Source organism: Struthio camelus, chromosome 23 (genome assembly GCF_040807025.1).
Source record: "Struthio camelus isolate bStrCam1 chromosome 23, bStrCam1.hap1, whole genome shotgun sequence".
In the NCBI taxonomy this organism is placed as follows: Eukaryota; Metazoa; Chordata; class Aves; order Struthioniformes; family Struthionidae; genus Struthio; species Struthio camelus.
Window position 1 is genome coordinate 8,380,246 of NC_090964.1, and position 22,412 is coordinate 8,402,657.

Consider the following 22,412-nt stretch of genomic DNA (forward strand, 5'->3'; position numbering starts at 1 on the left):
CAGCCGCCGGGCTGGGAATCGCCACCTCGAGCTGAAGGAAGACGGTGTGGAAAGACACAAGGCTGGGCCGGGGCAGGCTGGGGCTGTCCCCCGCCTCTGTCAGAGGCTTCCTGGAGCTCGCTTGGGCCGTGAGTGCCCGTCGCTCCGCCAGGAACGGCCCTTCTCGGGGGGCCTGGCTGCGTTGCGAGAGCCGCAGGGGGTTGCAGGGGCGGACGGTGCCAGGGACGGAGCAAAGCAGCAAGGACTGTCAGCTCGGAGCCGGGCACGCCTGACGCTCCCCGCTCACCCCCGTGTGCTGCTGTTGAAGCCACTGGTGCATAGCAGAGAAAACCACTGGGCCGTAAAACAAACCTGTAAGGGCCAAACTCAGCGTAGCTGAGAGCACCACACTGACAGCGCCCCGGGAGCCCGCCGGCCGCGTCTCGACGGCTGACAGACTGCGGCCAGCGGTGTGAAGTGCATATCCACGCCAGACAGAAACAGCCGGAGAGCGATGCTGTCCAGGCACACAGCCCCGACCCCAGTGCCGCTGGCGCACGGCACAGCCCGGCTGCTCCCCGCCAGGCGCGTGCTGGGACCTGTCGCCCCTGCGGGCGGGCACCGTGCAGCCACCGCAGCCGGCAGGGTGCCGCGGGCCAGCGCTGGGCAGCGGGACGTGACGCCAGGTCTCGCGGGGACGGGGGCTAGGCTGGGGCAGCCTGCCGGGCCGGGCGGTCCCATCGGGGACGCAGGCTGCTCCCGCGGTCCGAGGGGGTTAATGGGCCACTGGTGGCGTGGGCCAGCGACCCGGTGGCGGCCAGAGCAGGTTTCCCCCGTTCAGGGACGCGCTGCTTGGCAGCCGGTAGCCAAGTTGGCAAAATTGCTTCTGTTCCCTTCAACTAGTTACCATAAATCAGAACGTTGCCGGCTTAATTAACCTAAATGCACAGCTAATTCGAGAAGCTCATCTAATACTCATTACCTCTGAATTTAACGCCCGGAGACTCGCAGGGGCTACATCAAAGCCAACAATAAAATGTCCCGGCTGCCAAGCACCCCCGTCCCAGCGGCGCGGGGAGCTCGCGCCCATGCGGGGCCTCGTCCTGCCGCGCTGGCCCCGGGGAGGCGAGGAGCAGCCGCCGGGCGAGGCCGGGCCGGTGTTGCCTGAACATCCCGGGGGGCCGCGGCGGGGCACCGGGTGCCCCCCGGGGCCGGGTCGCCGGGAGCGGGAGGCGCGGGACGGGGAAACTGAGGCAGACGGGCGGGACCCGCCGGGGCCGAGCCGGGACGCGGAGCCCCGCGCCGCCCCCGGGGCCGGGGGAGGGACCGGAGCGGGGCTGCCCGGCGCTGCGGCGGGCGGAGCCGGGGCTCGGCGGGGCCGCGCCCGCCCCCGCCTCCCTGCCGAGCCGTACCGAACCGTACCGAGCCGCGCCGAGGCGTGCGGAGCCGGTGCCGCGCCGAGCCGAGCCGAACGCAGCGGTCCCGGCTGGCCCCGAGCCGAACCGAGCGGTGCCGGGCGGCCCCGAGCCGAACCGGGCCGCCCCGGGCGGTACCGGGCCGCGGCGCTCTCCGCGGTGCTGAACGCGCCGCCGCGCCCGGGGACGCGGCGCCGCCGCCGCCGCCGGGGCCCGGCCCGGCCCGGCGCGGCCCGGCCCGGCGCGGCGGCCGCGGGGGATGGAGCCCTTCCTCGGCTGCACCGGCGCCGCGCTCCTGCTCTGCTTCAGCTACGCCAGCCTGCTGCCGGTGGAGGCAGGTAAGGGCCGCCGGCACCCGCCGCCCCCCGGCCGTGCGCTCCCGGGGCCCCGGGCCGAGCCCCCCGCTGCGGACGGCCGGTCCCGGTCCGGGCGGCCACGGGCGCGGGGCGGCCCGGCTTGGGGGGGTGGGCTCGGTCGGAGGTGGGGGGAACCGAGCCCTGGCGGGCGTGCGCCGGCGCGCACGGACGGGAGCAGCGGGCGCCGCGTGGGTGCCCCTGGGCGCCCGGTGAAGCGGGGCTCTGCTGAGACGGAAGGAGTTTTCAGGCATCACTGGCCGCGACTTTGTTCGCGGATTACGGGTGCCCGGCCGGCACGTTCAGAGGAGGTTGGTGATTTTGGGCATACAGCGCTGGAGAACCCGCAGGCTCCAGGCTTTCGGGACGTGCTGAGCGCTCGCCCTGGTGCCCACAAAGACGCAGCCCCATCAGTGTCCCAGTGTGGGTGCTTACAGTTGATCGTCTTTCTATAAAGGCAGCTCATAGAAAGGTGGCATGAAAACAACAGCGCAGGGCGAGTGAACTGAAACCGTTCCCCAGCCCCGGGGACCGGGAAGGCAAAGGCTCTCCTGTCCCTGTGCGGCGGCTCCTGCCCACGTCAAGAGTCTGAAATGGAAGAGAAGGCAGGAAGGCAGAACCAGGTCTGCTCTGCTCATGCCATGGTGCTTTAACCTTAGTGATCCCCCTCCCCATTCCCTGTTCACCCGCCAGGCTGTCAGGGAGCCAGTGAGGTCCTGCAGCTGCCAAAGGCCTTCTGGGCTCCACAGAACAAGCACAGCCGCCCCAGAAGAGCGCATCACCTCTTCCTGGGCGCACAGCACATCCCGGCTGGGTAAAACCAGGCCCCTTCGAGCCGACCTGCCTAGGGGAAAACCTTTCTGAAGGGCGAAGGTCTCCATGTAGTTAATTCTTATAGTGAAACAATCAGGTCTCCTCCATATCAGCCCAGATGAGTTTTCACCCGAGCGCCCCGCGCGTGGGCATCACGTCTCGCGGAGGCCAGCAGGTGCTGCCCATGACCCCTCGCCTTCGCCCCACAGAGCCAGCCCGAGCCAGACGCCCTCCGCCGGGCTCTGTTTACTCGTACCAAGGCCTGCTCCCTCGTTCACTGGAGCGCAAGCAGGGTGGCTGCAAGATGTTGGAACAGCTGCTTTGATTTGCAAAACGCTGATTGCCAGAATATCTCGCATTCCGGAGGACTGTAGATGGCTATTAGTGATGCACAGCTCGGGGAGTGGAAATTCCTACGTCTGAGCCAGCCCCGTGAGTTGCTGGAGTTATGCTAGCTCTTGTCCTGTCTGCGCTGGGGCCGCAGAAACCCCCCAAATGCCTTCGGCTTCGACACACTTGTCCTTGACCAGACATTGGCATGCTGAAGTTGCCGTTTCACAGCTGACAGGCACGGGGTGATTAAATAAACATTCCTGAAAGGAGGGAGCGATGGGGAAAATAACCCAGCACATCGGAGGCATCTGCAGTTGTAATAGCCTTCCCAATTTTCTATAAACTAGGACACTCTCCTCTGCTCTTCCTTATCCTTGAATCACCTCAGTCAGTAACTGAGAGTAAACATGGAGCTGCGTCCCTGCCCATAACTGCCGTTTGCTTACGTGTTTTAGTCAGTGTCTGTGTGCTGTGAAGTGTCCACGAGATTTTACTCGCTGGGCAGGTATAGAAATATATTTATAGCAGCACTGTCTAGTGGTTACAGCATCCAGCGGGGAGGCTGGAGTCCTGGCTTGTTCTCAGCTCTGATAAAGCTGTGTGACCTTGGTGGTGTGCCACACAACGCTGCTGCCTCCCGTTTGTGTTGTCTGCCTTGCAAACGGCCCTGGATGTGCTCTCCAGCAGCCTGGCTAGCTAGTAAACTTGTACTAAACCCATTTTTCAGATAGGGAAAAGAACAAGGGTATTGAGCGATTGTCCCAAGGTCACACAGAGGGTGTGACAGCATCACTGTCAGCAACGTGTCCCCAGCCCTACCCAATGTGGTCATGAGACCAGACCCCTGCTCATCTCGCTTTTCCTCCGTACGCTGAGGACAGCAGCACAACGCTGTCCCACAGAAGGGCCATGAGCGACCCTGAATGCTGCCGATGGTGCTGAGGTCCCTCCCTGCTGCTGGAGAGGCCAGAGCATCTGTGCATCTGTGACTGGCCTGGGGTAGCCACTCGGGTGCACAAGCCAAAAGTCTCAGAAAGGCCCGTGGAGAGGAGACCAGCCCCAGCAGGCACGGGCAGGGGAGGGAGGCTCGGCAGGCTCTCCTCTTTGGAGCCAGAGCTCATGCAGGCAGTTTTAAAAGAGGCTAAAGCTACTGTCCCTGCACTGGAGAGGAACATTGCAAATTCCCTGTTAGTTCAGCAGTCAAGGGCTGATAAGTGAGCGGCAGAGCACAGGCCGCGCACACAGACTAGGGTCTGCTCTGAAAGGCCAGTCAGGACTATTTATTGCAAGATGATGCCAACGTGGGTGAGAAGCAGAAGCAGGACCAAGAGGACAAGGGTAAAATAGCCTCTATGCGAATGCTCTTTGATAGCTCTCAGCATCATGCCGGCGGCTGCATTAGCAGAGCCCTCCAACTCATTCCTAAATGCTGTCTGCTCAGGAGGATCACTGAGAAAATACTGGAGTTGTTTAGCAGGTCTGCAATACAATTCAGCTTTGTAATTGCATTCTTTCTGGAAGCTGGCTGGCCCACTCTGCCCAGCATGCGTGGCCCCAAGCTGCCAATGGCCCACTCCCCATTACGCAGAGGTAATGAAAGAGGGAAGTGAGCTGTGCAGAACGCGGAGTTGCAGGGCTGCTATTAAGGACCATAAGAGCAGCAGGGGGATGCTGTGCAAAGATGATGAAAGACGTTGAAATAGGCCAAGGCAAACAGCATCCCTGCAAGATATGCAGACGAAGAACCACTGAAGTCAGATTTATTCCTAGAAGAGAGAGGGGAAAGATAAAACTCTTCACAGGGATAGGCAAAACTTCATCCTCCAGCACAGCTCTGGGCCCCATCCTGCTCTCTACCTCCTCCTAATCTTCAGTAGGATCGGAACTGGCCTCCAATTCAAGGAGTCAGGCGCATTAACAGCTCACCTCACCACTACCCACCTCACTACTGTCCAAAAAAGGGCCCTAAACATCTGGCTGGGTGCTGATCAGCTTCATAGCAATTCAGCACTCTTCTGCCTCTTTTCCCTCTCTGCCGAGGTGAATCTCTACCCTCACGTTCTCCCCAGACAGCTCCACTGACTGCGAGGGGTAAAGGAGAGCAAGCCGAAGGTATGAGCTCGACTGCGGATACTGTCTCCAGACCTGTATCTTGCTGAGCCCCCCGACCTCTTCCTCCAAGCCATGGGAACTGAGGTCCCCACCATCTGGCAGGATCATGTGTGTGATCAAAACCAGAAGCAAGCAACACGCAGTGCTCTGCACGCCGAAGCAGTGATCCGTCTGACAGCTATTTGCAACTGGCAAAACGACCCACTCCGGCCCTTTCCCATCTCACAAAGGCCATGGAGATTCCTGGCCAGCTGATGAATGACATAAGCATTTTATTGATTTCTGCATTCAGCACAAGAGAGATTCAATTGAAATACGGAGGTTTCTAACCTCAGTGTCAGCATCTCAGCAGGGAAGTTGTTGTGCAAAGCGGTCAAGGTTGTGCTATCCTGTTCCAACCACCACCTCCTGCTGAGAACATACACGTGAAAAACAGAGATCCCTCCCAGAGAGGGACGAGCTCACACACATTAACCAGGCACAGGCACATTGGGCAGCATTAAAGGCAGCCTTCAATGGACTTGTGCCCATTTCTACTGGCACTGAATGTGACTCAGTCCTTTCAGCACTTATTGTTAAATAAACCCCTCCTGCTTTATAAAGTACCCAGCGGCCAAATTAAGGCCTGATACAAGTATAATTCAGTTAAAAGCATAAATGCATTGAGCACTGAAGCATGCAGATCTTTATGTGAACAGTAAAAATGTGAGTGCTTGATACAAGAGCAGACCTGGTTTGGGACCAGAGGGCCTATTCTTCTCCCTGGAGAGAATTGGATACTGGCTTCTAGTGGCTGGCCGGGAAACTCCGAGGCTTGTTCACCCCATGCTGCCTCTGACAAACTTTTCTTATAAGTATAATATCACAGAGCTGTGAGCTGAGAAGAGCTATAAAAGACCAAGGTGCCCAGGCCTCTCAGGACATCTGGGTCCTGGAAAAAATGCGCCACGGCAATGACTTGCCTCTGGCTTGACATTGTTAAAACCCAAGTCATGGCACTGACAAGACTCAAGGCAATCCTGCACAGCTTCAGCACTCAAACCACGGAGGCTTGGAGGCACAGGTAATTATCCAAAGTACTGCGACAGGCACATATCCAATTTAAAGGCCACTTTGCTGCTGCTGACCAGCTATGCTGACTCCTCTTCCCCCTTCCTCCTGCCCTAAGGAACTCCTTGTGGCCAGGGCTAGGCACGGAGAGCATCTCTGCGCTCCCTGGAAGGGCTCCAGCCTCCCTGACAATGTGTATGTCCACCTGCGCGTTCAGACACCCACTCACTGGGGAAACAGCAATAGGGTCTGCGGTGGGGGGGCAAGGCCTATCAATATCCCATTTGTACAAGGGAGTGGGCGTTCAGCAGGAAATAATTGACTCTTTCTCATACTAAAGAACCACCAGTTGGTCTTTCTGCTCTTTGAAATAGTCAGAGCTTAGCAAATAGCCCTGTTTCCCACGCGACCAGGAGCGGGAATGGCAGTGGTGGGTCCCTGCTCCCTCCCACTCTCCTGCAGGCTCTCTTCATTAAAACACTCAGGGAAGCTGAACAGTGCTCCAGCCCTTGCTAAATACCCCATAAAGTTGTCAAGCAATTATATCCACCGAAGAGAGCCCTGCAGGGAGAGCAAAGAAAGGCTCTGAAAGACAGTAAAAGCAGGTCTTTTCACATTCACTCATCTGCTGCGGAAAGAAAGGATCCCATACCTCCCTAGAGCAGGAGCGACTGCACAGCAGTGCTTTGGGCAGAACATCACAGGGGACTTTACTGGATGCTCCTTCCCCTTGCAGGTCATGTTCTTCCATCTCCTGCGTCCACAGAAAAGGTCACAGTGCAGGAACAAAGAGCGACTGTGATTTAAGGCTGACATTTACTGCTTCCCAGAGGAAAGGGCGTGCAGCTTGCAGGTGCTGCCGGGGCCCGGGGAATGGAAGGGTAGCACTGAATGATCCACCTCAGAGCCTTGGCAGGCACTTTCGTTGCTGGAGCTAAATGCCATGATTACTGTGTAGCATTGCCCATGTAGGAAGCAACGGCATTTTGCTCCAGCCACTTTCAAGTACAGCTCTAGGCCTGCTTGCAGTTTCCAAGAAAGTTGAATTCAAAGGGAACAGATTTACGAGGAGGCTGGATCCCTTGGCTGTGGAGATAAACCTGGAAACACACTCTAATAACAAATCTATTGCCAGAGCAGATGACTCCGCTATCAGAGCTGACTTCAAAGGGTGTGATATTACCACAGAGTCTTCCTTTTACTCTATGTGGACGATGCCTCTGGCAGCTTGCGTGGCAAAGGCAGCAAGCTGGCTCTCCCCCACAGCCCCATCATAAGAGCTCATGGCTGGATAGCAGGAATTGCAAATTGAGAGTGGCCTCAAAAGGGAGAGCTGCGACAGTAAGGAGAGGGACCGTGGCAGAGGAGCCAGGAGCTCTGAACTCCTCACACCAATACCTTCGGGGCCTAGGTACCTCACTGACTTCTCAGCCTCGACCCTTCCATCTGTACAGCCAGGATACAAACAGCCCAGCACATTCCAAGGTGCTCTCAGGGACTAATTAGTTTGTTTCCATTTAACTCTTTGGTAGCCTGTTCCCTCCTTCTCATAGATCCCAGAGGATCCTATGAACTGTCTAAGCTCTGCCACATGATCCCAGAAAAAAACCCAGTGCTCTACCCTGTATGGGAATTCGACTACACTACATACATTCTTCTACACCTGGTATGCATCTTAGAGGAAAAATTTTAATTCCCAAGATCAAACATCCTGATTTTAAAAGGTCCTGATTCGGCAAGCAAGCATGTCTAGCTTCTCACTAGATAACAGTTCTCCTGTGTTTTTCTTATCTGGTGCCATAAGGAGCTAGTTGAGCATCCCACTTCTGGCCTCCGGTGTGAGGCAAAGTGTGTCTGATGCCTCTCTAAGGAACCTTCTGTTGCAGTAGGTGTGGAATGAGCTAAACAGCACAAGCTCAAGGGCTCAAGGTTGTGCTATAATAGGCTTTACAAAAAGCTACTGGTGGAGCAAGGTAGAATGGAAACTGCTTGGGACTCAGCCCACAGACTCAGCCTCGGAGAGGAGAAAGCTTTCAGAAAACTAGCCCTACAGGAAGAGCCAAAAGGGGAAAAGGGGTCTCCTTCGTCAATACAGAAAAGTGACAAGTGGCTGGAAGACACACAGCACAGCCTCCCTGGGCTCAGCACGTCTGCCTGGACATCACGCCCAGGGCACTGGGCCAGGTGCCTTTCTCTAACCACTTCCCTGGAGAACACGCAAAGTGAGTTTGATGGAGTAGCATTGTTTCCGCTTCATTAAAGATCCTTTGGACAGACCTTAAGACAAGATGTCAATTAACAAAGGGTCTCACGTTGGCTTCCCAGTGTCAATTTATATGTTGTCTCTACTTAAAAGTGTTAGGAAAGTATAAAAGCATAAAATTAGCTATACTTTGTGATCTTGGTGATATTAAATATCCTTTTGAGTTAGCTATATACAAGCTGTTTGACATCTGTAAGTTCTACTAGGCAGAAGCTTTTGGACACACACAGTAGTTATTTAATAGTTTGGGTACACAGTATGGAAGGTGCTAGGTATGGAGCGAGCAGTGGCCGCACACCAGCCGTTGGGTGCTGATAGTTTGGTGTAGAGGGGCGGTTCTTAGCTCAGTAGTACTGCTGTGGAAGCGCTCTGGCACTGGCCTTGCCAAAGTGCTCTCCTGCCCATGCCGCTCCTCCCTGCCAGTAGACGTGCCAGGTGGGCTCGGTCAAGGTGCCAGGCAGCAGCAGCTGCAATCTCAAGCCCTCACATAGCTAGCACTGCGGCAAGATATTCTCGTGTCTCTGATACGCTCTTCGCACACTCCTCCTCCCCAGTCCCCTTTCAGCTGCTGCCCCCTTTGCTCACCCTGTTGCCTCCATCAGCAACCTCCCCTTCACAAGTGGCAGCAGTAGTGCGTTGGGGACATACCTTCTCCCTCCTCTTCTCCCCTCCTCATCCTGTCCATGCTACAGCTCCAATGATGAAGTCAACATAAGGGGCAGGTGGGTGGTTTCCTGTTCCTTGTGCCAGCAGCTGCTGTGTCGACAATGAAAAGCCAGGGAGGAATAAGCTCAAAGCTGTAAAGTATGTGTGTGTGTGTGTGTGTGTGTGTGTGTGCGTGTGTGTGTGTGTGTGTGTTTTCCTCTCTCTCTCTCTCTCTCAAATCAAAGTCCATTAATAATCAGCAGAGCGTTTAATGAGAGGCTAGAAGGAGTTCTCAGCATTAAGAGGGGATTAAGGGTAATCTTCACTGCTTATGCCTCCTTGCTGTGTGGAAGAGGCTCTGACCTGCTCCTGCCAAAAGGGCCCAGGGTGGCTAGGAGTGAGGCAGGGCTGAGATACACATCCCTGGGGGATGTAGGGCTGCAACTCACCTGATGAAAGGTCCCTGTGAAAAGAAAATGAGACATGGTTTAAGCATGATCAGTTTTGAAGCAGCCATTCCCAGCTAGAAATCATCATGAGTTTATCTTAATTAATCAAACAGGGGGCTGCAAGTTCTCCTGGCATGAAAAAGAGAACATCTTTTCATATGAGCACACAGCTCTAATTCAAATTTGGCCAAACAGATCCTCTGCAAGTTTGCAACGTGTAATTTGCTCAGGCTGGCACTGCAGCCTCTGAGCTGGGACGAAACTAAATTGCTAAATCACAAACCTTGTACCATATGGGTTCCTTACAGACCAGACAGGGGATGTGCTGTCCTCAGCGTCTCTGGAGTAAACATGCATGAGAAAGGATTGATGCATGGCATGTTCCTTGCTAGCTTGCCTGAAAGGGAGAATGAATTCCCTCTGGGGCCATCCCGCCCTCTAGACCTGCTCCCCAGAACATCACGAGCTTCACTGGCTGCCGCAGACAAAGAAGCAAAGTTTCCAGCAGTTGCATATAACTGTAAAAGAAACTGAACGTTTGGATTTGGCACCTCAAGGCTCTGCTGGAGATGCTGACCCCCTACAACCAGCTGGGAAACTGAAATCATGTCTTCTCTACCTGACCCCAGTCCAGCTGGCACTACAAAGAAGTGCAATTGATCCAGGGAGCCAAAAGCGGAGTGGAATATCTTGGAACAGTGATTAGATTTTAGAAAGTCATGATTTCATCATGTATCTCCTGGGAGCAGAGAGAAAAGCATCCTTCTGGATTAAAATTTTGGTTCCAAATTATTCACTCCACTCTGGGAGCAGGGAACTCATTTTCCTGGCTTTGTATTTCTGTCAAATGCTGTGCGTAACTCTCTTCTCGTACTGCTTTTATACTGGTTTGACGCCACTGATTTATGTGTAGCTACTCCTAATCTGTGGCAGCGAAGGAGAAATGCAGCCAGATCTGCTGACTTCAACTGTCCCTGTCTCTCTCTCAGGTCTTGCTATCAAGGGGGTTTTGTAAAGTGCTCTTGCCCATCCATGCCAGCTGATCTCTCCCATCTACCTTCAGAGTCCCATGTTGGAGCCTCCAAGCTCTAGGTTGCAGCTTTGCCGAGCGCTTCCCTTCCACCTCACAGCCCTTCGCCCTCTCTCACCAATTCCCAGAGAGGTTGTTTGTTCTCCTCCAGCTCTGCTATGTCTTTCCAACTCCCCCACGTTTTATGTCATCAGAAAACTCAGACATTTCTTACGCCATGCCTTCCTCAAGGTCACAAATTTTCAAAAGGGACTCAGGCACCAACTGTGGTGCACTGTACGTTCCCTTTTCCCAGCCCAAAGCCTTTTCACTGATACTTTGCTCTCCGTTTCTGTGAGGTTAATTCTTCTGTTTTCAAAGGCCTCCTTGACCTAAGCTGGCTAAATCAGTGGTAGCTTCTCCTAAAAATATCCAGGAAAGACAATCACGCTGGGATTTAAGCGTACAGCAGTACTTTGAGAAGGGCGAAGTGCCTGGCTGCAGCTGGAGACTGTTTCGTCTCCCATCTCTCAACTCCGTCATGTCCTCCGTATGTTCTAGCAAATTCATTAGGCATGACTCACAGACCTTCCCTGTGCACATTCCCATCTGCTGACTGCCCCTTACTAAAATTAGACCTTACTCTGATTGGCACATGGGTTCAGTCACGGGGGAAGGTGAGGAACTGCAGACCCACATCCCTTCCTCCTGTCACAGCAGGGAGCTAACTCCAAAAGGGACCAGTGCTCTGGCTGAGAAGGGCGATCTGTCTTCCTGGCTCAGCTTGTCCTTGGCCCTGCTGCTGCAGCCGACAGCAGACAGTGCATGCAGTGACACTGGGGACGATAAACACTTACGTCCTCTTAAAGGTGGCTGGAGACCACCGACTCATTTCATGAAGGCAATCCCCTAAGAGATGATAACCCCCTGGGCCAGTACTGACTTGATCATATACTCCAAAGAAGGACACCTGCCTCTATGAAATCCTGGAACCCCTGGTTGCTTGCTGCTCCTCCTGAAGTCCCAAATTTGTGCGAACTGGGCCACGCATCTTTCACCGACCTTTTAGCTCGCTGACTCACTAGAATGAACCTGGGTCTGAATGATTTGTCCAGATGTCCTATTCCTAAGGGTCTCACTAGCAGGCCTGGTAGATGTGGGTCTCCCATCTGCCACAAAGGGAAGCTCTGCAAGCGGGACCCTGGGTGTTGTTTAGGGAGGAGAGAAGGGAATAAGGTCATTGCTCTGCTAATTGTAGAACAGGATTGACCTTCAGCTGGGGAATTTTGTGCTCCCGTGTTTTCTCTGTTCCCTCGGGAACATTCACCAGGAGTGAAGTCAGTTGTTCGGAGACACTGACACTAGAGCTGGAATATTTTCAGCCACATCCAGGCAGCTGTGGCTGCCTATAAATCCAACAAGTGTTACTGGAGATGTGCACAAATGCATTCTTTTACTGTTGACCTCAGCCCCAGCCCCAGAAGGGCAGTGTTGTGCAATGGTTACAAAGCAATAAAAGTATTATTTTTTGATAAGAGTCAGAAAAAAACGACCCCTTCTCACCCTACTGACCTCCCTGGGATAGTCTGAATCCCAGCAGCCTGGTTAGCACTTACTGCCTCCGCTTAGGGGCAAGCCTTATAGATTATGAATTAAATTTTACCAGTGGAGAGGGAACAAGAATCCAGCCTGCTGCACTCAGCACTGGAAGGACTGTGCCAAGCTCATGAGGTAAAACTTTTTCCTGAGATGCAGAGAAGGGCTTTGCACTGTGCAGCCCCCCCAGGAAGAGGTTCCCCATGAGGGTGTGCAGGAGGACATGAGCCCAACTTGTACACCGGCGCCCAGCTCGCCTTGGCAAGGCTGGCAGCTACGCACATCAGCAGCTGTGCTCGAGCTGGAAACAAACACTAAACGCAGAGCCTCAGGTTACTGCTTTCACGGCTAGCCCTTTTCACATTACAGTGGTTGTCGGTGCCATTACCGCATGTTTATCCTGATAGCTTAAGTGGACAGTTGTTGAAGTTCACTGACCAACAGGCCATTTGAAAGACGGCCCATCAGCCTCACAACATGTACCTTTAAAACGCGTGGACTAAGAAGAGGGAAATCATTGCCACCCCACCTGCCTCACTGGCATTGCCCGCAAATTCTATCAAACCAAGGCGGGGAGGGGGCGGACGGACAAGGAAACACTCCCTTGTTTACTACACCTGAATTTCAAATCTCATCAATGCTCATCAAAGCATTCACCTTTTCACACTTCCAAGGCAGGTTTTGCCTTTCCTCCCAGCCGTCATTGTCAGACTATAACAGGAGACACCAGAGAAAAAGTGGTACACGGCTGAGAAGGATGAAATGAGTGAGATAATGAGTGGTGTGCTGTGGTGTCAACAGAAGCTGTTTCCAACAGTTAGATTTTTCACACATCTAACACAGCTTCACATTCTCAGCAGAGATCTCCTAGAGATCTCTCACTGATAATTAAAACCTGGAATAGCTGCGATTTCATGCCCCATGCCCAGAGCCACCTACAGGAAGGTCATTCACCACTCAGTTTCTCACGCCTTGGACCCTGGCTAAATCCTATTTCCTTTTAGGGCCCATGAGTAAGGTCCTTTCCCACTCCCTCGCCCTTGCTCTGTCTCCTGCCTCAGCTGTGACTTTGCCTCGATAAAGGCTCTGCTTTCCTTCCTTGCAGACAGCCCGTCGGCTCCAGTAAATGTCACAGTCAAACACCTGAAAGCCAACTCAGCCGTTGTGACTTGGGATGTTCTGGAGGACGAAGTTGTCATTGGATTTGCAATTTCCCAACAGGTACAGTGCCTACAGTTACCCAGTTTCAGTCATGCTCATCTTCACCCCAGGTCCCCTCAGTTTCCACATTCTCTTGCTGCAGTTTAAGCCCATTCCTTCTGCCCTGTCCCTCATGGTCTGGAAGGGGACTTGCTTCCTGTCCTCTTTGCAGCAGCCCTTCACGTGTTGGTAACTGCAGAGAGGAAAGGGTCCGATGGTCACGTCCATGGTGGACAGGGCAGGAAGCAGCGGTCTTAGGTCACAGTAGTGCACACAGGAGGCCTCTCCACCACTCTGTGCTCTCCTCTCTCGGCTTCCAGAAGAAGGATGTGCGGATGCTGCGCTTCATCCAGGAGGTGAACACCACCACCCGCTCCTGCGCCCTCTGGGACCTAGAGGAGGACACTGAGTACATAGTGCATGTCCAGGCCATCAGCATCCAAGGCCAGAGCCCTGCCAGTGAGCCAGTCCTCTTCAAGACCCCCAGAGAAGCTGAGAAACTAGCCTCTAAAAATAAAGGCAAGTGTGGGTGAGTTCCTATGTGGCCCCGGGAAGCCCAGGTAGTGTAGGGCAGAGGGCTCCGCAGAGAGGAAAGTAGCACCCTATGCAGCGAGAACAGCCGGGCTAAACACAGGCAGGGCTAGTTCTTCTCTCTCAGCCCCACTTGAACAAGCAGGACACCGTGAGCGTACCGCAGGCTAGGCAGATGCATGCGCAAAGCCCTAGGGAGACACTGAGGTTACGCTGCTATCAGGGCTGAACCCTGCGAGTTTGTACTTGCACGGGCTGTCGTCACAGTGCGACTGCAGCATCAATGTACTCCTGTGTGAGCACCTCTGGTAGAGTTACACCTCAATACTGAACAGAGTACACTAAGACTAGGACACTTCCACAAGTACTAACAATTTTAACTATATCACGCTAACTACAGCAGGCTCAGGGTGCCCCGGCAAAATAGTGCCAGGAGCTCAGCAGCCATTGCCGCCAAAGCCTGCTTGTTCATTTCTCCCCCATTTCAGACCACGTATAACAGGCACAGTGCTGAGAAGAAGGTTTACAGCCTGGGATCTGTGTTCAGCATCCTTGCAAGTGGAGAATGCCAGGGGAAAGTCCTGAGCAGCCTGTGCTGGGAGGGCACTCGGAGGGACTGAGCCTCCTCTGCTTGGATCCCAGGAGAGCAGGGAAAAGATACTCAGAGACTCCCACTTTTCTAACCACTTCAGATGTTCCTGCCAAATCAGGCACTTCCTGACTGGCAGCCCCTTCATTTGTCCCTCTTGAGCCAAACCAGATGGTTTGAAGATTTTATGACAGCAAGGATCTGTGTTGGAAAAGCACCTGGGAGTGTAGGGGTTTGGGATATAAAGGATTACTGCTGCCTGCCAAAGGACCCAGCCTGTTGCAGGGCTTTTGGCCATGATTCCTCAGATGCTGTGAGTTCTTACTCTTTCTGCTAAAATGATTTGGTGTCTGTAAATACTGAATTGCTGTTCATCTGAAAGCACTAAGAGGAGCACTACTTCCCTCCCTGGAGGCCTGAATTGTAATCTTCTTAGTGCTTTGAGGCCAAGAAGGCACATTACGCCCCACAAAAAGGTTCTCCTCATTTCTGAATCCCATGGCTCCACTGAAAAATATCATGCCAGGCTCCACGCTCCTGAGCTGGGAGAGGAACTGCTGAGGCATGCAGGGCTTTGCGACAGACACAGCGGCTCTAACGGAAACCAGAGACAGAGCAGTGCGAAGCGCCACAGGGCCATTACCCCATGGCAGCTCCTCTGGGGTAACTGCTGTTGATCCTGTTTACTGCTCCTTGCTCATCCCCCTCTCCTTCAGGTTGCTGGGAAAGAGCGTGGGGCAGTTACCACAGAGCAGCTGATGCACTGCAAGTTCACAGCACAATTTATGCTCTTCGTGTGACTGGCGGGCGAGGACTCGCTCTTTGCTAGCTCTGACCCTGATGCCCTGATGAGTTGAGTCGAGGGCACTGTTAAACTAGCGTCTAGTGCAGCCGTGTAGTTAGATTTCATGATCTTTCTTTCCCCTTGTGCAGATGAGGTGACAATGAAGGAGATGGCGAAGAAAAACCAACAACTGCGAGCAGGGGAAATTCTCATCATTGTTGTGGTGTTGTTTATGTGGGCAGGTCAGTTCAAGCTTTCTGTCAGAAGCACATAACATCCCAAAGGCCTGCTTGGTTTGCACGTGTAATCATGTAAGATCTGACAAGAAATCCTTCCTCCCATAAACTGTATTGCATATTCAGCTGTAAGGGCACTTCATTTCCCTCTGTAGCATCAGAAGTTGGGCAGTGGGACTGGGTGAATCAGTGGTCTGATCTGGTATAGCAGGCAGTAGGATAATGGACTTGATGAACCACTTGTCCAATTCACCATGGCTAATCCCGCAATCTCAAATTTTCCAGAAAGAACTGATGATAATGCCCTCAGCCGTCCACCAGCATGCCCCAAGCCCTTCAAACAATACAGGTCACTGTCATTATCTGGCTTATTATATGACTCCAAGTCTCATGCAAAACAAATTCCCCTAAGAGTTCTGCCAAACAGACATCCAAGAGCGAGTTATGATTGTGTCACTCAACACCCGCTATTGTATATTTACTAAAACCCACTTCAAAATCCATTAAAATAATAGAAATATTGAAACAACAAATAGCCCCAAACACCAAAACATCAATAAGACCAGATCCTCTCAAAATCCAGCATTAATACAAAGCATAGTATGTAATAGGAAGAAGAGGGGCACTACAAGAAACACATTAACCAAGGAAAGAAAAGTCTATGCAAGCTTGGGATGGAGGAAAGAGGAAGGTGACCAGCATTAGCTGAAAGTTGGGCCATGTCTCGGTACCCAAAAGCATGCTTTGGAGCCCAGCTTTTGGCAATCTTTTGAAATCTGCCTTGGTCCTTCTCACACCCTGCAGCCACTGATCCTTTCAATCCGAGTGGAGGTTCTGTCATGAGAGGGTTACTGCAGTATACTGTTTTATAAGTAAGGCCACAGCTGTAGCTATGGCTGAGAGCATCTGATGCTGTGGGAGGTGAATAAAGCCATCCTAGGGCCTCTTTGCTGTGGGATGGGATGGCCATAGCTACGGGCACGTGCACTAACACAGCCTCTAACAAACAGATCATTAAATAAACACGCTCCTTCAGTATGAAGATCCTTCACTACAGCTTTTTGTAAGAAATACAAATATATAAATATAATATCCAAAGAGAAGCAAGAGTTCTCCGGCGTGAGTTTAGGATCACGTTTCAACGGGCCCTAACTAGGACAGATCTGGCTCATACATTTTAAGCTAGCAAATAAGGAGAGGAAAATGCCCGAGTCCTGCTTTATCCACTGATGAAGTCTGGAGTGGCTGCGGCTAGAACTTCGGCTTGTTCAGGTTGGAAATTATATGCATGAGTTAACGGGAAATAAAGTTTGCACATGTTTGTTTTCTATTTAGAGTCCCAGCCTCCCCTGGCTGCCACTCAGCTGCTGCTCCTGCTGCAACGTAAAACATTAATGAAACAGCATGATGTGTTTGTTCCCTATGAACCACAGAGCTCACTGCCCATAGGGGAAACGGTTCAGGTGACCCAAGGAAACTGGCAGGCGGGCAGGCAGGCAGGCAAATTAACGCTATGGTAAATTACATCACCCATAAAAGACAACCTTCGTCAGTCAGTATTTACTCCCCCTGTCCCAGACAAACCAGTTTTCCACACACAGAGCGTGTAAACCGTCACACAGAAAAACCTCCTAAGCAGGAATTATTGCTAAAGAAGGTACCAAATGAAAACCTAAACTAAGAATACAAGGTATCCAAAGCCTCTAGTCCATGGTGCTTTCAATGTTCACGTCAAGTTTTAGCTCTGCACGTACAAATTTAAATGTCCTGCCTGCAAAAACTATTATGAATAATTACACAAAGTGACTGAACAACTGATTCATCTTCCATTATAGTATGACCTAAAACTGAGATCATTGTTTGAACAAAGAATTTATGAAGGAAAGTGGGTGGAGAAAAATGTTTCTACACCTCATGGGCTCTTTACAAAGTTTCAATATACAAACAACTTTTTCCAGCCTTTAATCTGGCCTGGTAACCTGAATCTATGACAACGTTTCAGCAAACGCAAACTGCAACCGGTCTGTGCCCAGGGCTCTGGGCTCAGAGACAAGACCTAGGCTCTTTTGCTGACTATACCTCTGGTATCGTTCTCTCTTTTGCTTCTCTGTGCTTCAGTCTTACCCTCAGAAATGACAGAAGGTGCGATTATGGCAGATGTTAACTTATTCTCCTAGGATTAACCATTTGCTCACATACACGAGGAAGAATTTCGACCACTGTGTTTATCAGTAACACCTGGGGACAGCTGCCATAACACCACCTTACTTCATAAAGCACTTTGTGATAAACTGAAGAAAGCTCTACATATGTTCTCTGCTGCTAGCAGAGCTGGAATATTTTCCAGTATGGGAGAAGCAGCATCTGCCCAGCTCTCCTTTAACATTGTGTTTGGAATCTGCAGGCAGAGAAGTTATTTGGTCAAAATGTCAGGTAAAGGCTTCTGAGAAAGACATTTCCAGTCTTCTTATTTGTCATGACAGCACCTGCTTTGCTCTTTATGGGCCTCTGTGCGTGGGAAGAAATTTCCACTGGCAATTTTTGCTGTCATCGCTGTTGCATATTTACAGATGCTGCCCTGCTGCTCAAGGGACCCTGGCTTGTTTCATACACAGGCAGGTACAGTACCTGCCTCTCAGCTTCAGCTCCTTCTCTTCGTCTCAGAGGAGGATGATCAGAGGACACATTTCCACTAGCCAGAAATACCAGGAGCTCCTGTGCTTGCAAAGCCAAGATCCCATTTAACCACATGGTCAGTGTTAATGCCTATCCAAACATAGGGCTTAAAACACTTGTCCCATTTAATGACAGGGAAGTCAGAATATAATTAATCTTCTGTCCTGCCTAACTGGTTTAGCATGGAATTTGGCACTGAGAATCAAACAACCAGAGAGCTGACTAGCTGTGTTAGAAAACGATCCTTCGGAGCAATTGTCGATGCTGCTGAGATCTCTGCCAAGGCACAAAGCAGGCTGACAGGCAAGGGATCTCTGTTCACCGCAGGTTCCAGAGGCTGAGCTCATTTGTGTGATCACTAATGTTTTTTCCCCGTTAGGGGTGATCGCCCTGTTTTGCAGACAGTATGATATCATCAAAGATAATGAACCAAATAACAGCAAGGAGAAAGTCAAGAGCGCCTCGGAGAACAGCACTCCTGAGCACCAGAGCGGAGGGCTGCTCCGCAGCAAGGTGAGATGCTGCTGGCACATGGCAGGGGGATGTGGCAGCCAATCCACTTCCAGCTGCGCCTCAGCTAAATTACCCAAAAAGCAGCTTTTGTTCAATATCCTCACTGCAGCCTCTGCCGAGCCAGGATGTAGGAAGGGAAGACTCCTTCACCTCCACACATGCCAAAGCCACAGCTCCACGAGCAGTCTGAGCCTCCCAGGCACATCAGGACACAAGCATTTTACTCCCAGCTCCGGGTTAGCCTCTGTGTCCCCACCAGTAGAGCAGAGGTTCCCATCCATACAGTCAGCCTGCTTCTTCACAAAGCTGTTGTAGCCACAGCTAAGGCTAGCCTCAGCTCCAGCCCTTTCTCATTATCCTGAGGGGACAAGAACAAGAACTTTTGCAAAAACAAAGTTCTCCAGCACACTGCACTGATCTCCGATGTTTCTTTCTTTTCTCTCCAGTGATTCCTTTATGTTCTCTCTTCCTTTGTCTCCTCTTCTAGTTTCCAAAAAACAAGCCCTCAGTGAATATCATTGAAGCGTGACAGCCTGCCATCTGATAGATGGACTCCATTTCTCACTCTCACTTTTTGCCTCTGAGCCTTGATGACTAGGGAGGTGAAATACTGTTGGAGCAATTTGGAAAGAGACCTAGTGATTGTCACTTGCCGGCATAGACCTCCTTGTCTTTGCTCTGCAAAGCATCTGGCCAGAAAAAAATCCTGCAAAACACCCTGAAACCCAAACAAACAATTAAGATGGAAAAGTGTCATTGAGACAGCTGCTGCCTGTGATCCTGTACTGGACTCACGAATCACCTAGGCTGAACTGACTTCTCACACAGTCCTCTCCACCCTCACACTCCATCTTCTGGAACAATTTTCCTGTCTTTGCAAATGTATACGGTTTTATTGTATCTTTATTTTGTCTCACTGTCACTACATCTTGACAGTATTAACATGAGCTCAGGCATCAGTCACTGTCACCCTTCTTCAAGCAAGAAAGAAAAGCTCATCGCACACACGACTAGCAACCAGATTTTGGCTGCTATACAATGGAACAAAGCAAGCAGGAGCGATGTTTGTTGTGTAACAGGTCTTGCAGATGGGTTTTTAAAACAAAAGAAGAGAGGTATATCCCCCTCTCCATCCGAACTACGAGAACTTTGCCGGTTGTTCTCCAGTCAGGCTGCAGCATGTGACTCCACTGTTGCTCTCTCTCCTGTCTTGCACTGGTGTACTTCACCTTGGAAGAGTAGGGTACTCCGAACAGAGGCACAGACCAATGCGATAGGACACCTGAAGCTGCTGTTTTGCTTCCAGGATAACCATTTCAACCATTTTCTTCATGGTATTTTCAGCTGGGCCTGAGTCCACCAACAGTGTGATAAAAGGTCCATAAAAATGTAGCCAGTCAGCAAAAAAAAGAAAAGAAAAAACCTCGTGATACCGGTTGCTATGCAAGGTCTCCAGTGGCGATAGCTATTTATTGCTAAAGACTTGCCTAAATGACCTTTTTTCTGAGGGCTTAAGTTCTTAACAAGTTGCTTCTTTTAGTAGGGTTCCCGCGGGAAGGTCTGGTTCTCCTTACACGTCCTGTCTGCACTATTTTTTGTGACGTTGTAATGCCAGGTATTTGTTCAAGTCAGTCCTCCATAAAAAGGAGGACAAACGGAAAAGGGGATGGGGTTCTCCTCTCTCTTAACAAGTGCTGATGTCTGTAAGCTAACAGGATCTCTGGGACTGCTGGTGCTCTGGAAGCTGGTAGATGCAAGTCCATCACATGGAAAAGATTTATTCTTTGTAGTGTGCCATGGGGTATCTGTATGTAATTGTACCACAAGACCACTCCATACACACTAGGGGATGAGGCAAGATCCTATTTGTTCCATCAAAATCAAGATAGGTTGGCCTGAATAGGATTTAAATCTCATTATAACAAACCTGCACTCAGATAAGCCTGGTTTAAAAGTCAAAGCAAAGAAACAGGCTGGCAGTAGCTGAGTTCAGCTATCTCCCCACTTCCATAGTCACCAGCCTTTCCAAAATAGCTGATCTGGAAGAAATGCAGTAGGAAGTCTGCTTGCAGATGCAGTTTGTAAACATGCAAGGTCTTCCTTTGCGCCAGTTCCAGAAGGCAGGCCAACCCCAAACAAAAGGCTCATCATTGGATCCTTTGCCAGAAGATATTTCTCCATCACCAAGAGGGAGAGGTCAACACCTCTGATATACATAGAGCAATAAACATTTTATAATGTCCAATAAAAGACTAAAGACATTATCTCGTGTCCTTCTAACATCTGAATTTAGTACCATTTCATCTTCACATGCTTTGAACAGAATGCACCCAATAGAATAGGGAGACTTCATATTTCCCAGGGACTATGACAAACTGTTTTCTCTGTGTCTGGATGTAGGAAACCAGAGAAGTTCAGAGTTCACTCTGGCTGCAGGATTTTTTTTTTTTTTTGGGGGGGGGGGGGGGGGGAAGCAAAAAAAAAAATAAATCCTGCAACATAAATAGCACCACAGCCCTACCTAGCAAGATTCTTCAGACATGTCTGATCTCTCCCAAGAAAGAAATGGCATTTGGAATCCATAGCCCTATAAATGGAGATTTAGGACAGATGGTACAGCATGTGCAAAACAATAAGGGAGATGCTCTCTCATAATCCTAGAGCAGAGAGCCAAGTAAGCAGCCCTCAGCAGCCTGCTAGTAAAAAAATTCAGCCTGGGTAATTTGGCAGGTTTGGGGGGTGGGGGTGTTTCTTTAAAAAAACAAAGTTGTCCCTAGGAATTCAGACCGTAGGCCCCGCTCCTCCTTTTTTTTTTTTTCTTTTTTTTTTTTTTAATATAGTAGCTGTTGTTGCTCTCTAGTGACAGGTTTAAACCATTTCTTTCCTAACAGAGACATGCTCACTCCTGAGCGGTAGAAAAGAGGAATTAAGATGTAAAGCATCAGTGTTTGCTCAGAATTAAGTACTCACACCATGATGTGGCAGGAGGTAAAAGGGTTATCATTATGTTCCATATCTGCAGGCTTTAAAGGTAAGGTAATAGTGCTATTAGCGAAAAGAAACAAACATAGGCTGGCAGCAACTTGACTCAGAGAGGGGTTCCAAGCCATCAAATTCAAGTGATTCTCTTAAAGGAAATGTTTTCAGTAACTATGAATCAAAGTGATGTAATAAGTCTACACTTCAGGAAAAGGTGTCTCATTAGGAGTTGAAAGATTCCTAATGAGAATCGCCTTAAGTAAGGTGACTTAAGGTGTTATTTTCTAGAGGTCATAAGCATTACAGCCTTAATCGGTGTTTAGGTATCAACTTCTACTGTAACCCATGAGAGTCTGATACCATTAAGGCTCTGGGCCTGCATGACTTCAAGCCTAAGCCCATCTTTGAAAGAGATACTGGATTCTCATCAACATTTGCCAAAAAATACTCCTTTTGAGGAGACATAAGAGATGTTTTTCAGTCAGTATCAGGGGAGAAAGTGGTCAAGGAAAAAACCCAAGAGCGCTGAGGAAAAAAAAACGTGTTGGGCCACAAAAGAACTCACTCTAAAGGCCACCCACCTTTCCCTATACATTTTTGCCTGACTGCTGATTATTGGAAGTAGGGCCTACAAAGAGGGAGGTTTCAACAAATACTAAAGAGAAGTGAGTGGGAGTGCGCTTGCGTGAAGGGGAATCCAAAGAGCCCTGCAAGAACTGACTTACCATTGAACTTGGAACCAAAAGGAAAGCAAACCTCCAGCTGGCTTTGCTGATGGCGTGCAACCCCCTGGGGACCGATTCTGTCCATTTCCAGGAACTAAGTGAGCAGAGACTATGTGCACAATAAGGAGCAAGAAACAAAACAGAACCCTTGACTTTAAACAT

General features: G+C 50.9%; 2 protein-coding genes across 6 annotated transcripts in view; one reads left to right on the forward strand and one right to left on the reverse strand.

Moving 5' to 3' along the window:
• The window catches only part of HPCA (hippocalcin), a 46,757-nt gene that overhangs the window by 9,454 nt on the left and 14,891 nt on the right, over positions 1–22,412 (reverse strand). The window lies entirely within an intron of this gene.
• On the forward strand, positions 1,628–20,808 carry FNDC5 (fibronectin type III domain containing 5). Its single transcript, XM_068917095.1, has 6 exons — positions 1,628–1,732; positions 13,123–13,238; positions 13,538–13,736; positions 15,271–15,363; positions 18,413–18,546; positions 19,034–20,808. Exons 1-6 carry the CDS (start codon positions 1,654–1,656, stop codon positions 19,073–19,075), a joined length of 663 nt encoding a protein of 220 aa, XP_068773196.1. The 5' UTR covers positions 1,628–1,653; the 3' UTR covers positions 19,076–20,808.

What these genes read in the sequence shown, in the direction of transcription:
- FNDC5 (XM_068917095.1), top strand. Translation starts at nt 1,654, where the DNA reads ATGGAGCCCTTCCTCGGCTGCACCGGCGCCGCGCTCCTGCTCTGCTTC. An exon ending in CCTGCTGCCGGTGGAGGCAG is followed by an intron (nt 1,733 to 13,122) that starts GTAAGGGCCGCC and finishes CCTTCCTTGCAG; the next exon opens with ACAGCCCGTCGGCTCCAGTA. An exon ending in GGTGTTGTTTATGTGGGCAG is followed by an intron (nt 15,364 to 18,412) that starts GTCAGTTCAAGC and finishes TTTCCCCGTTAG; the next exon opens with GGGTGATCGCCCTGTTTTGC.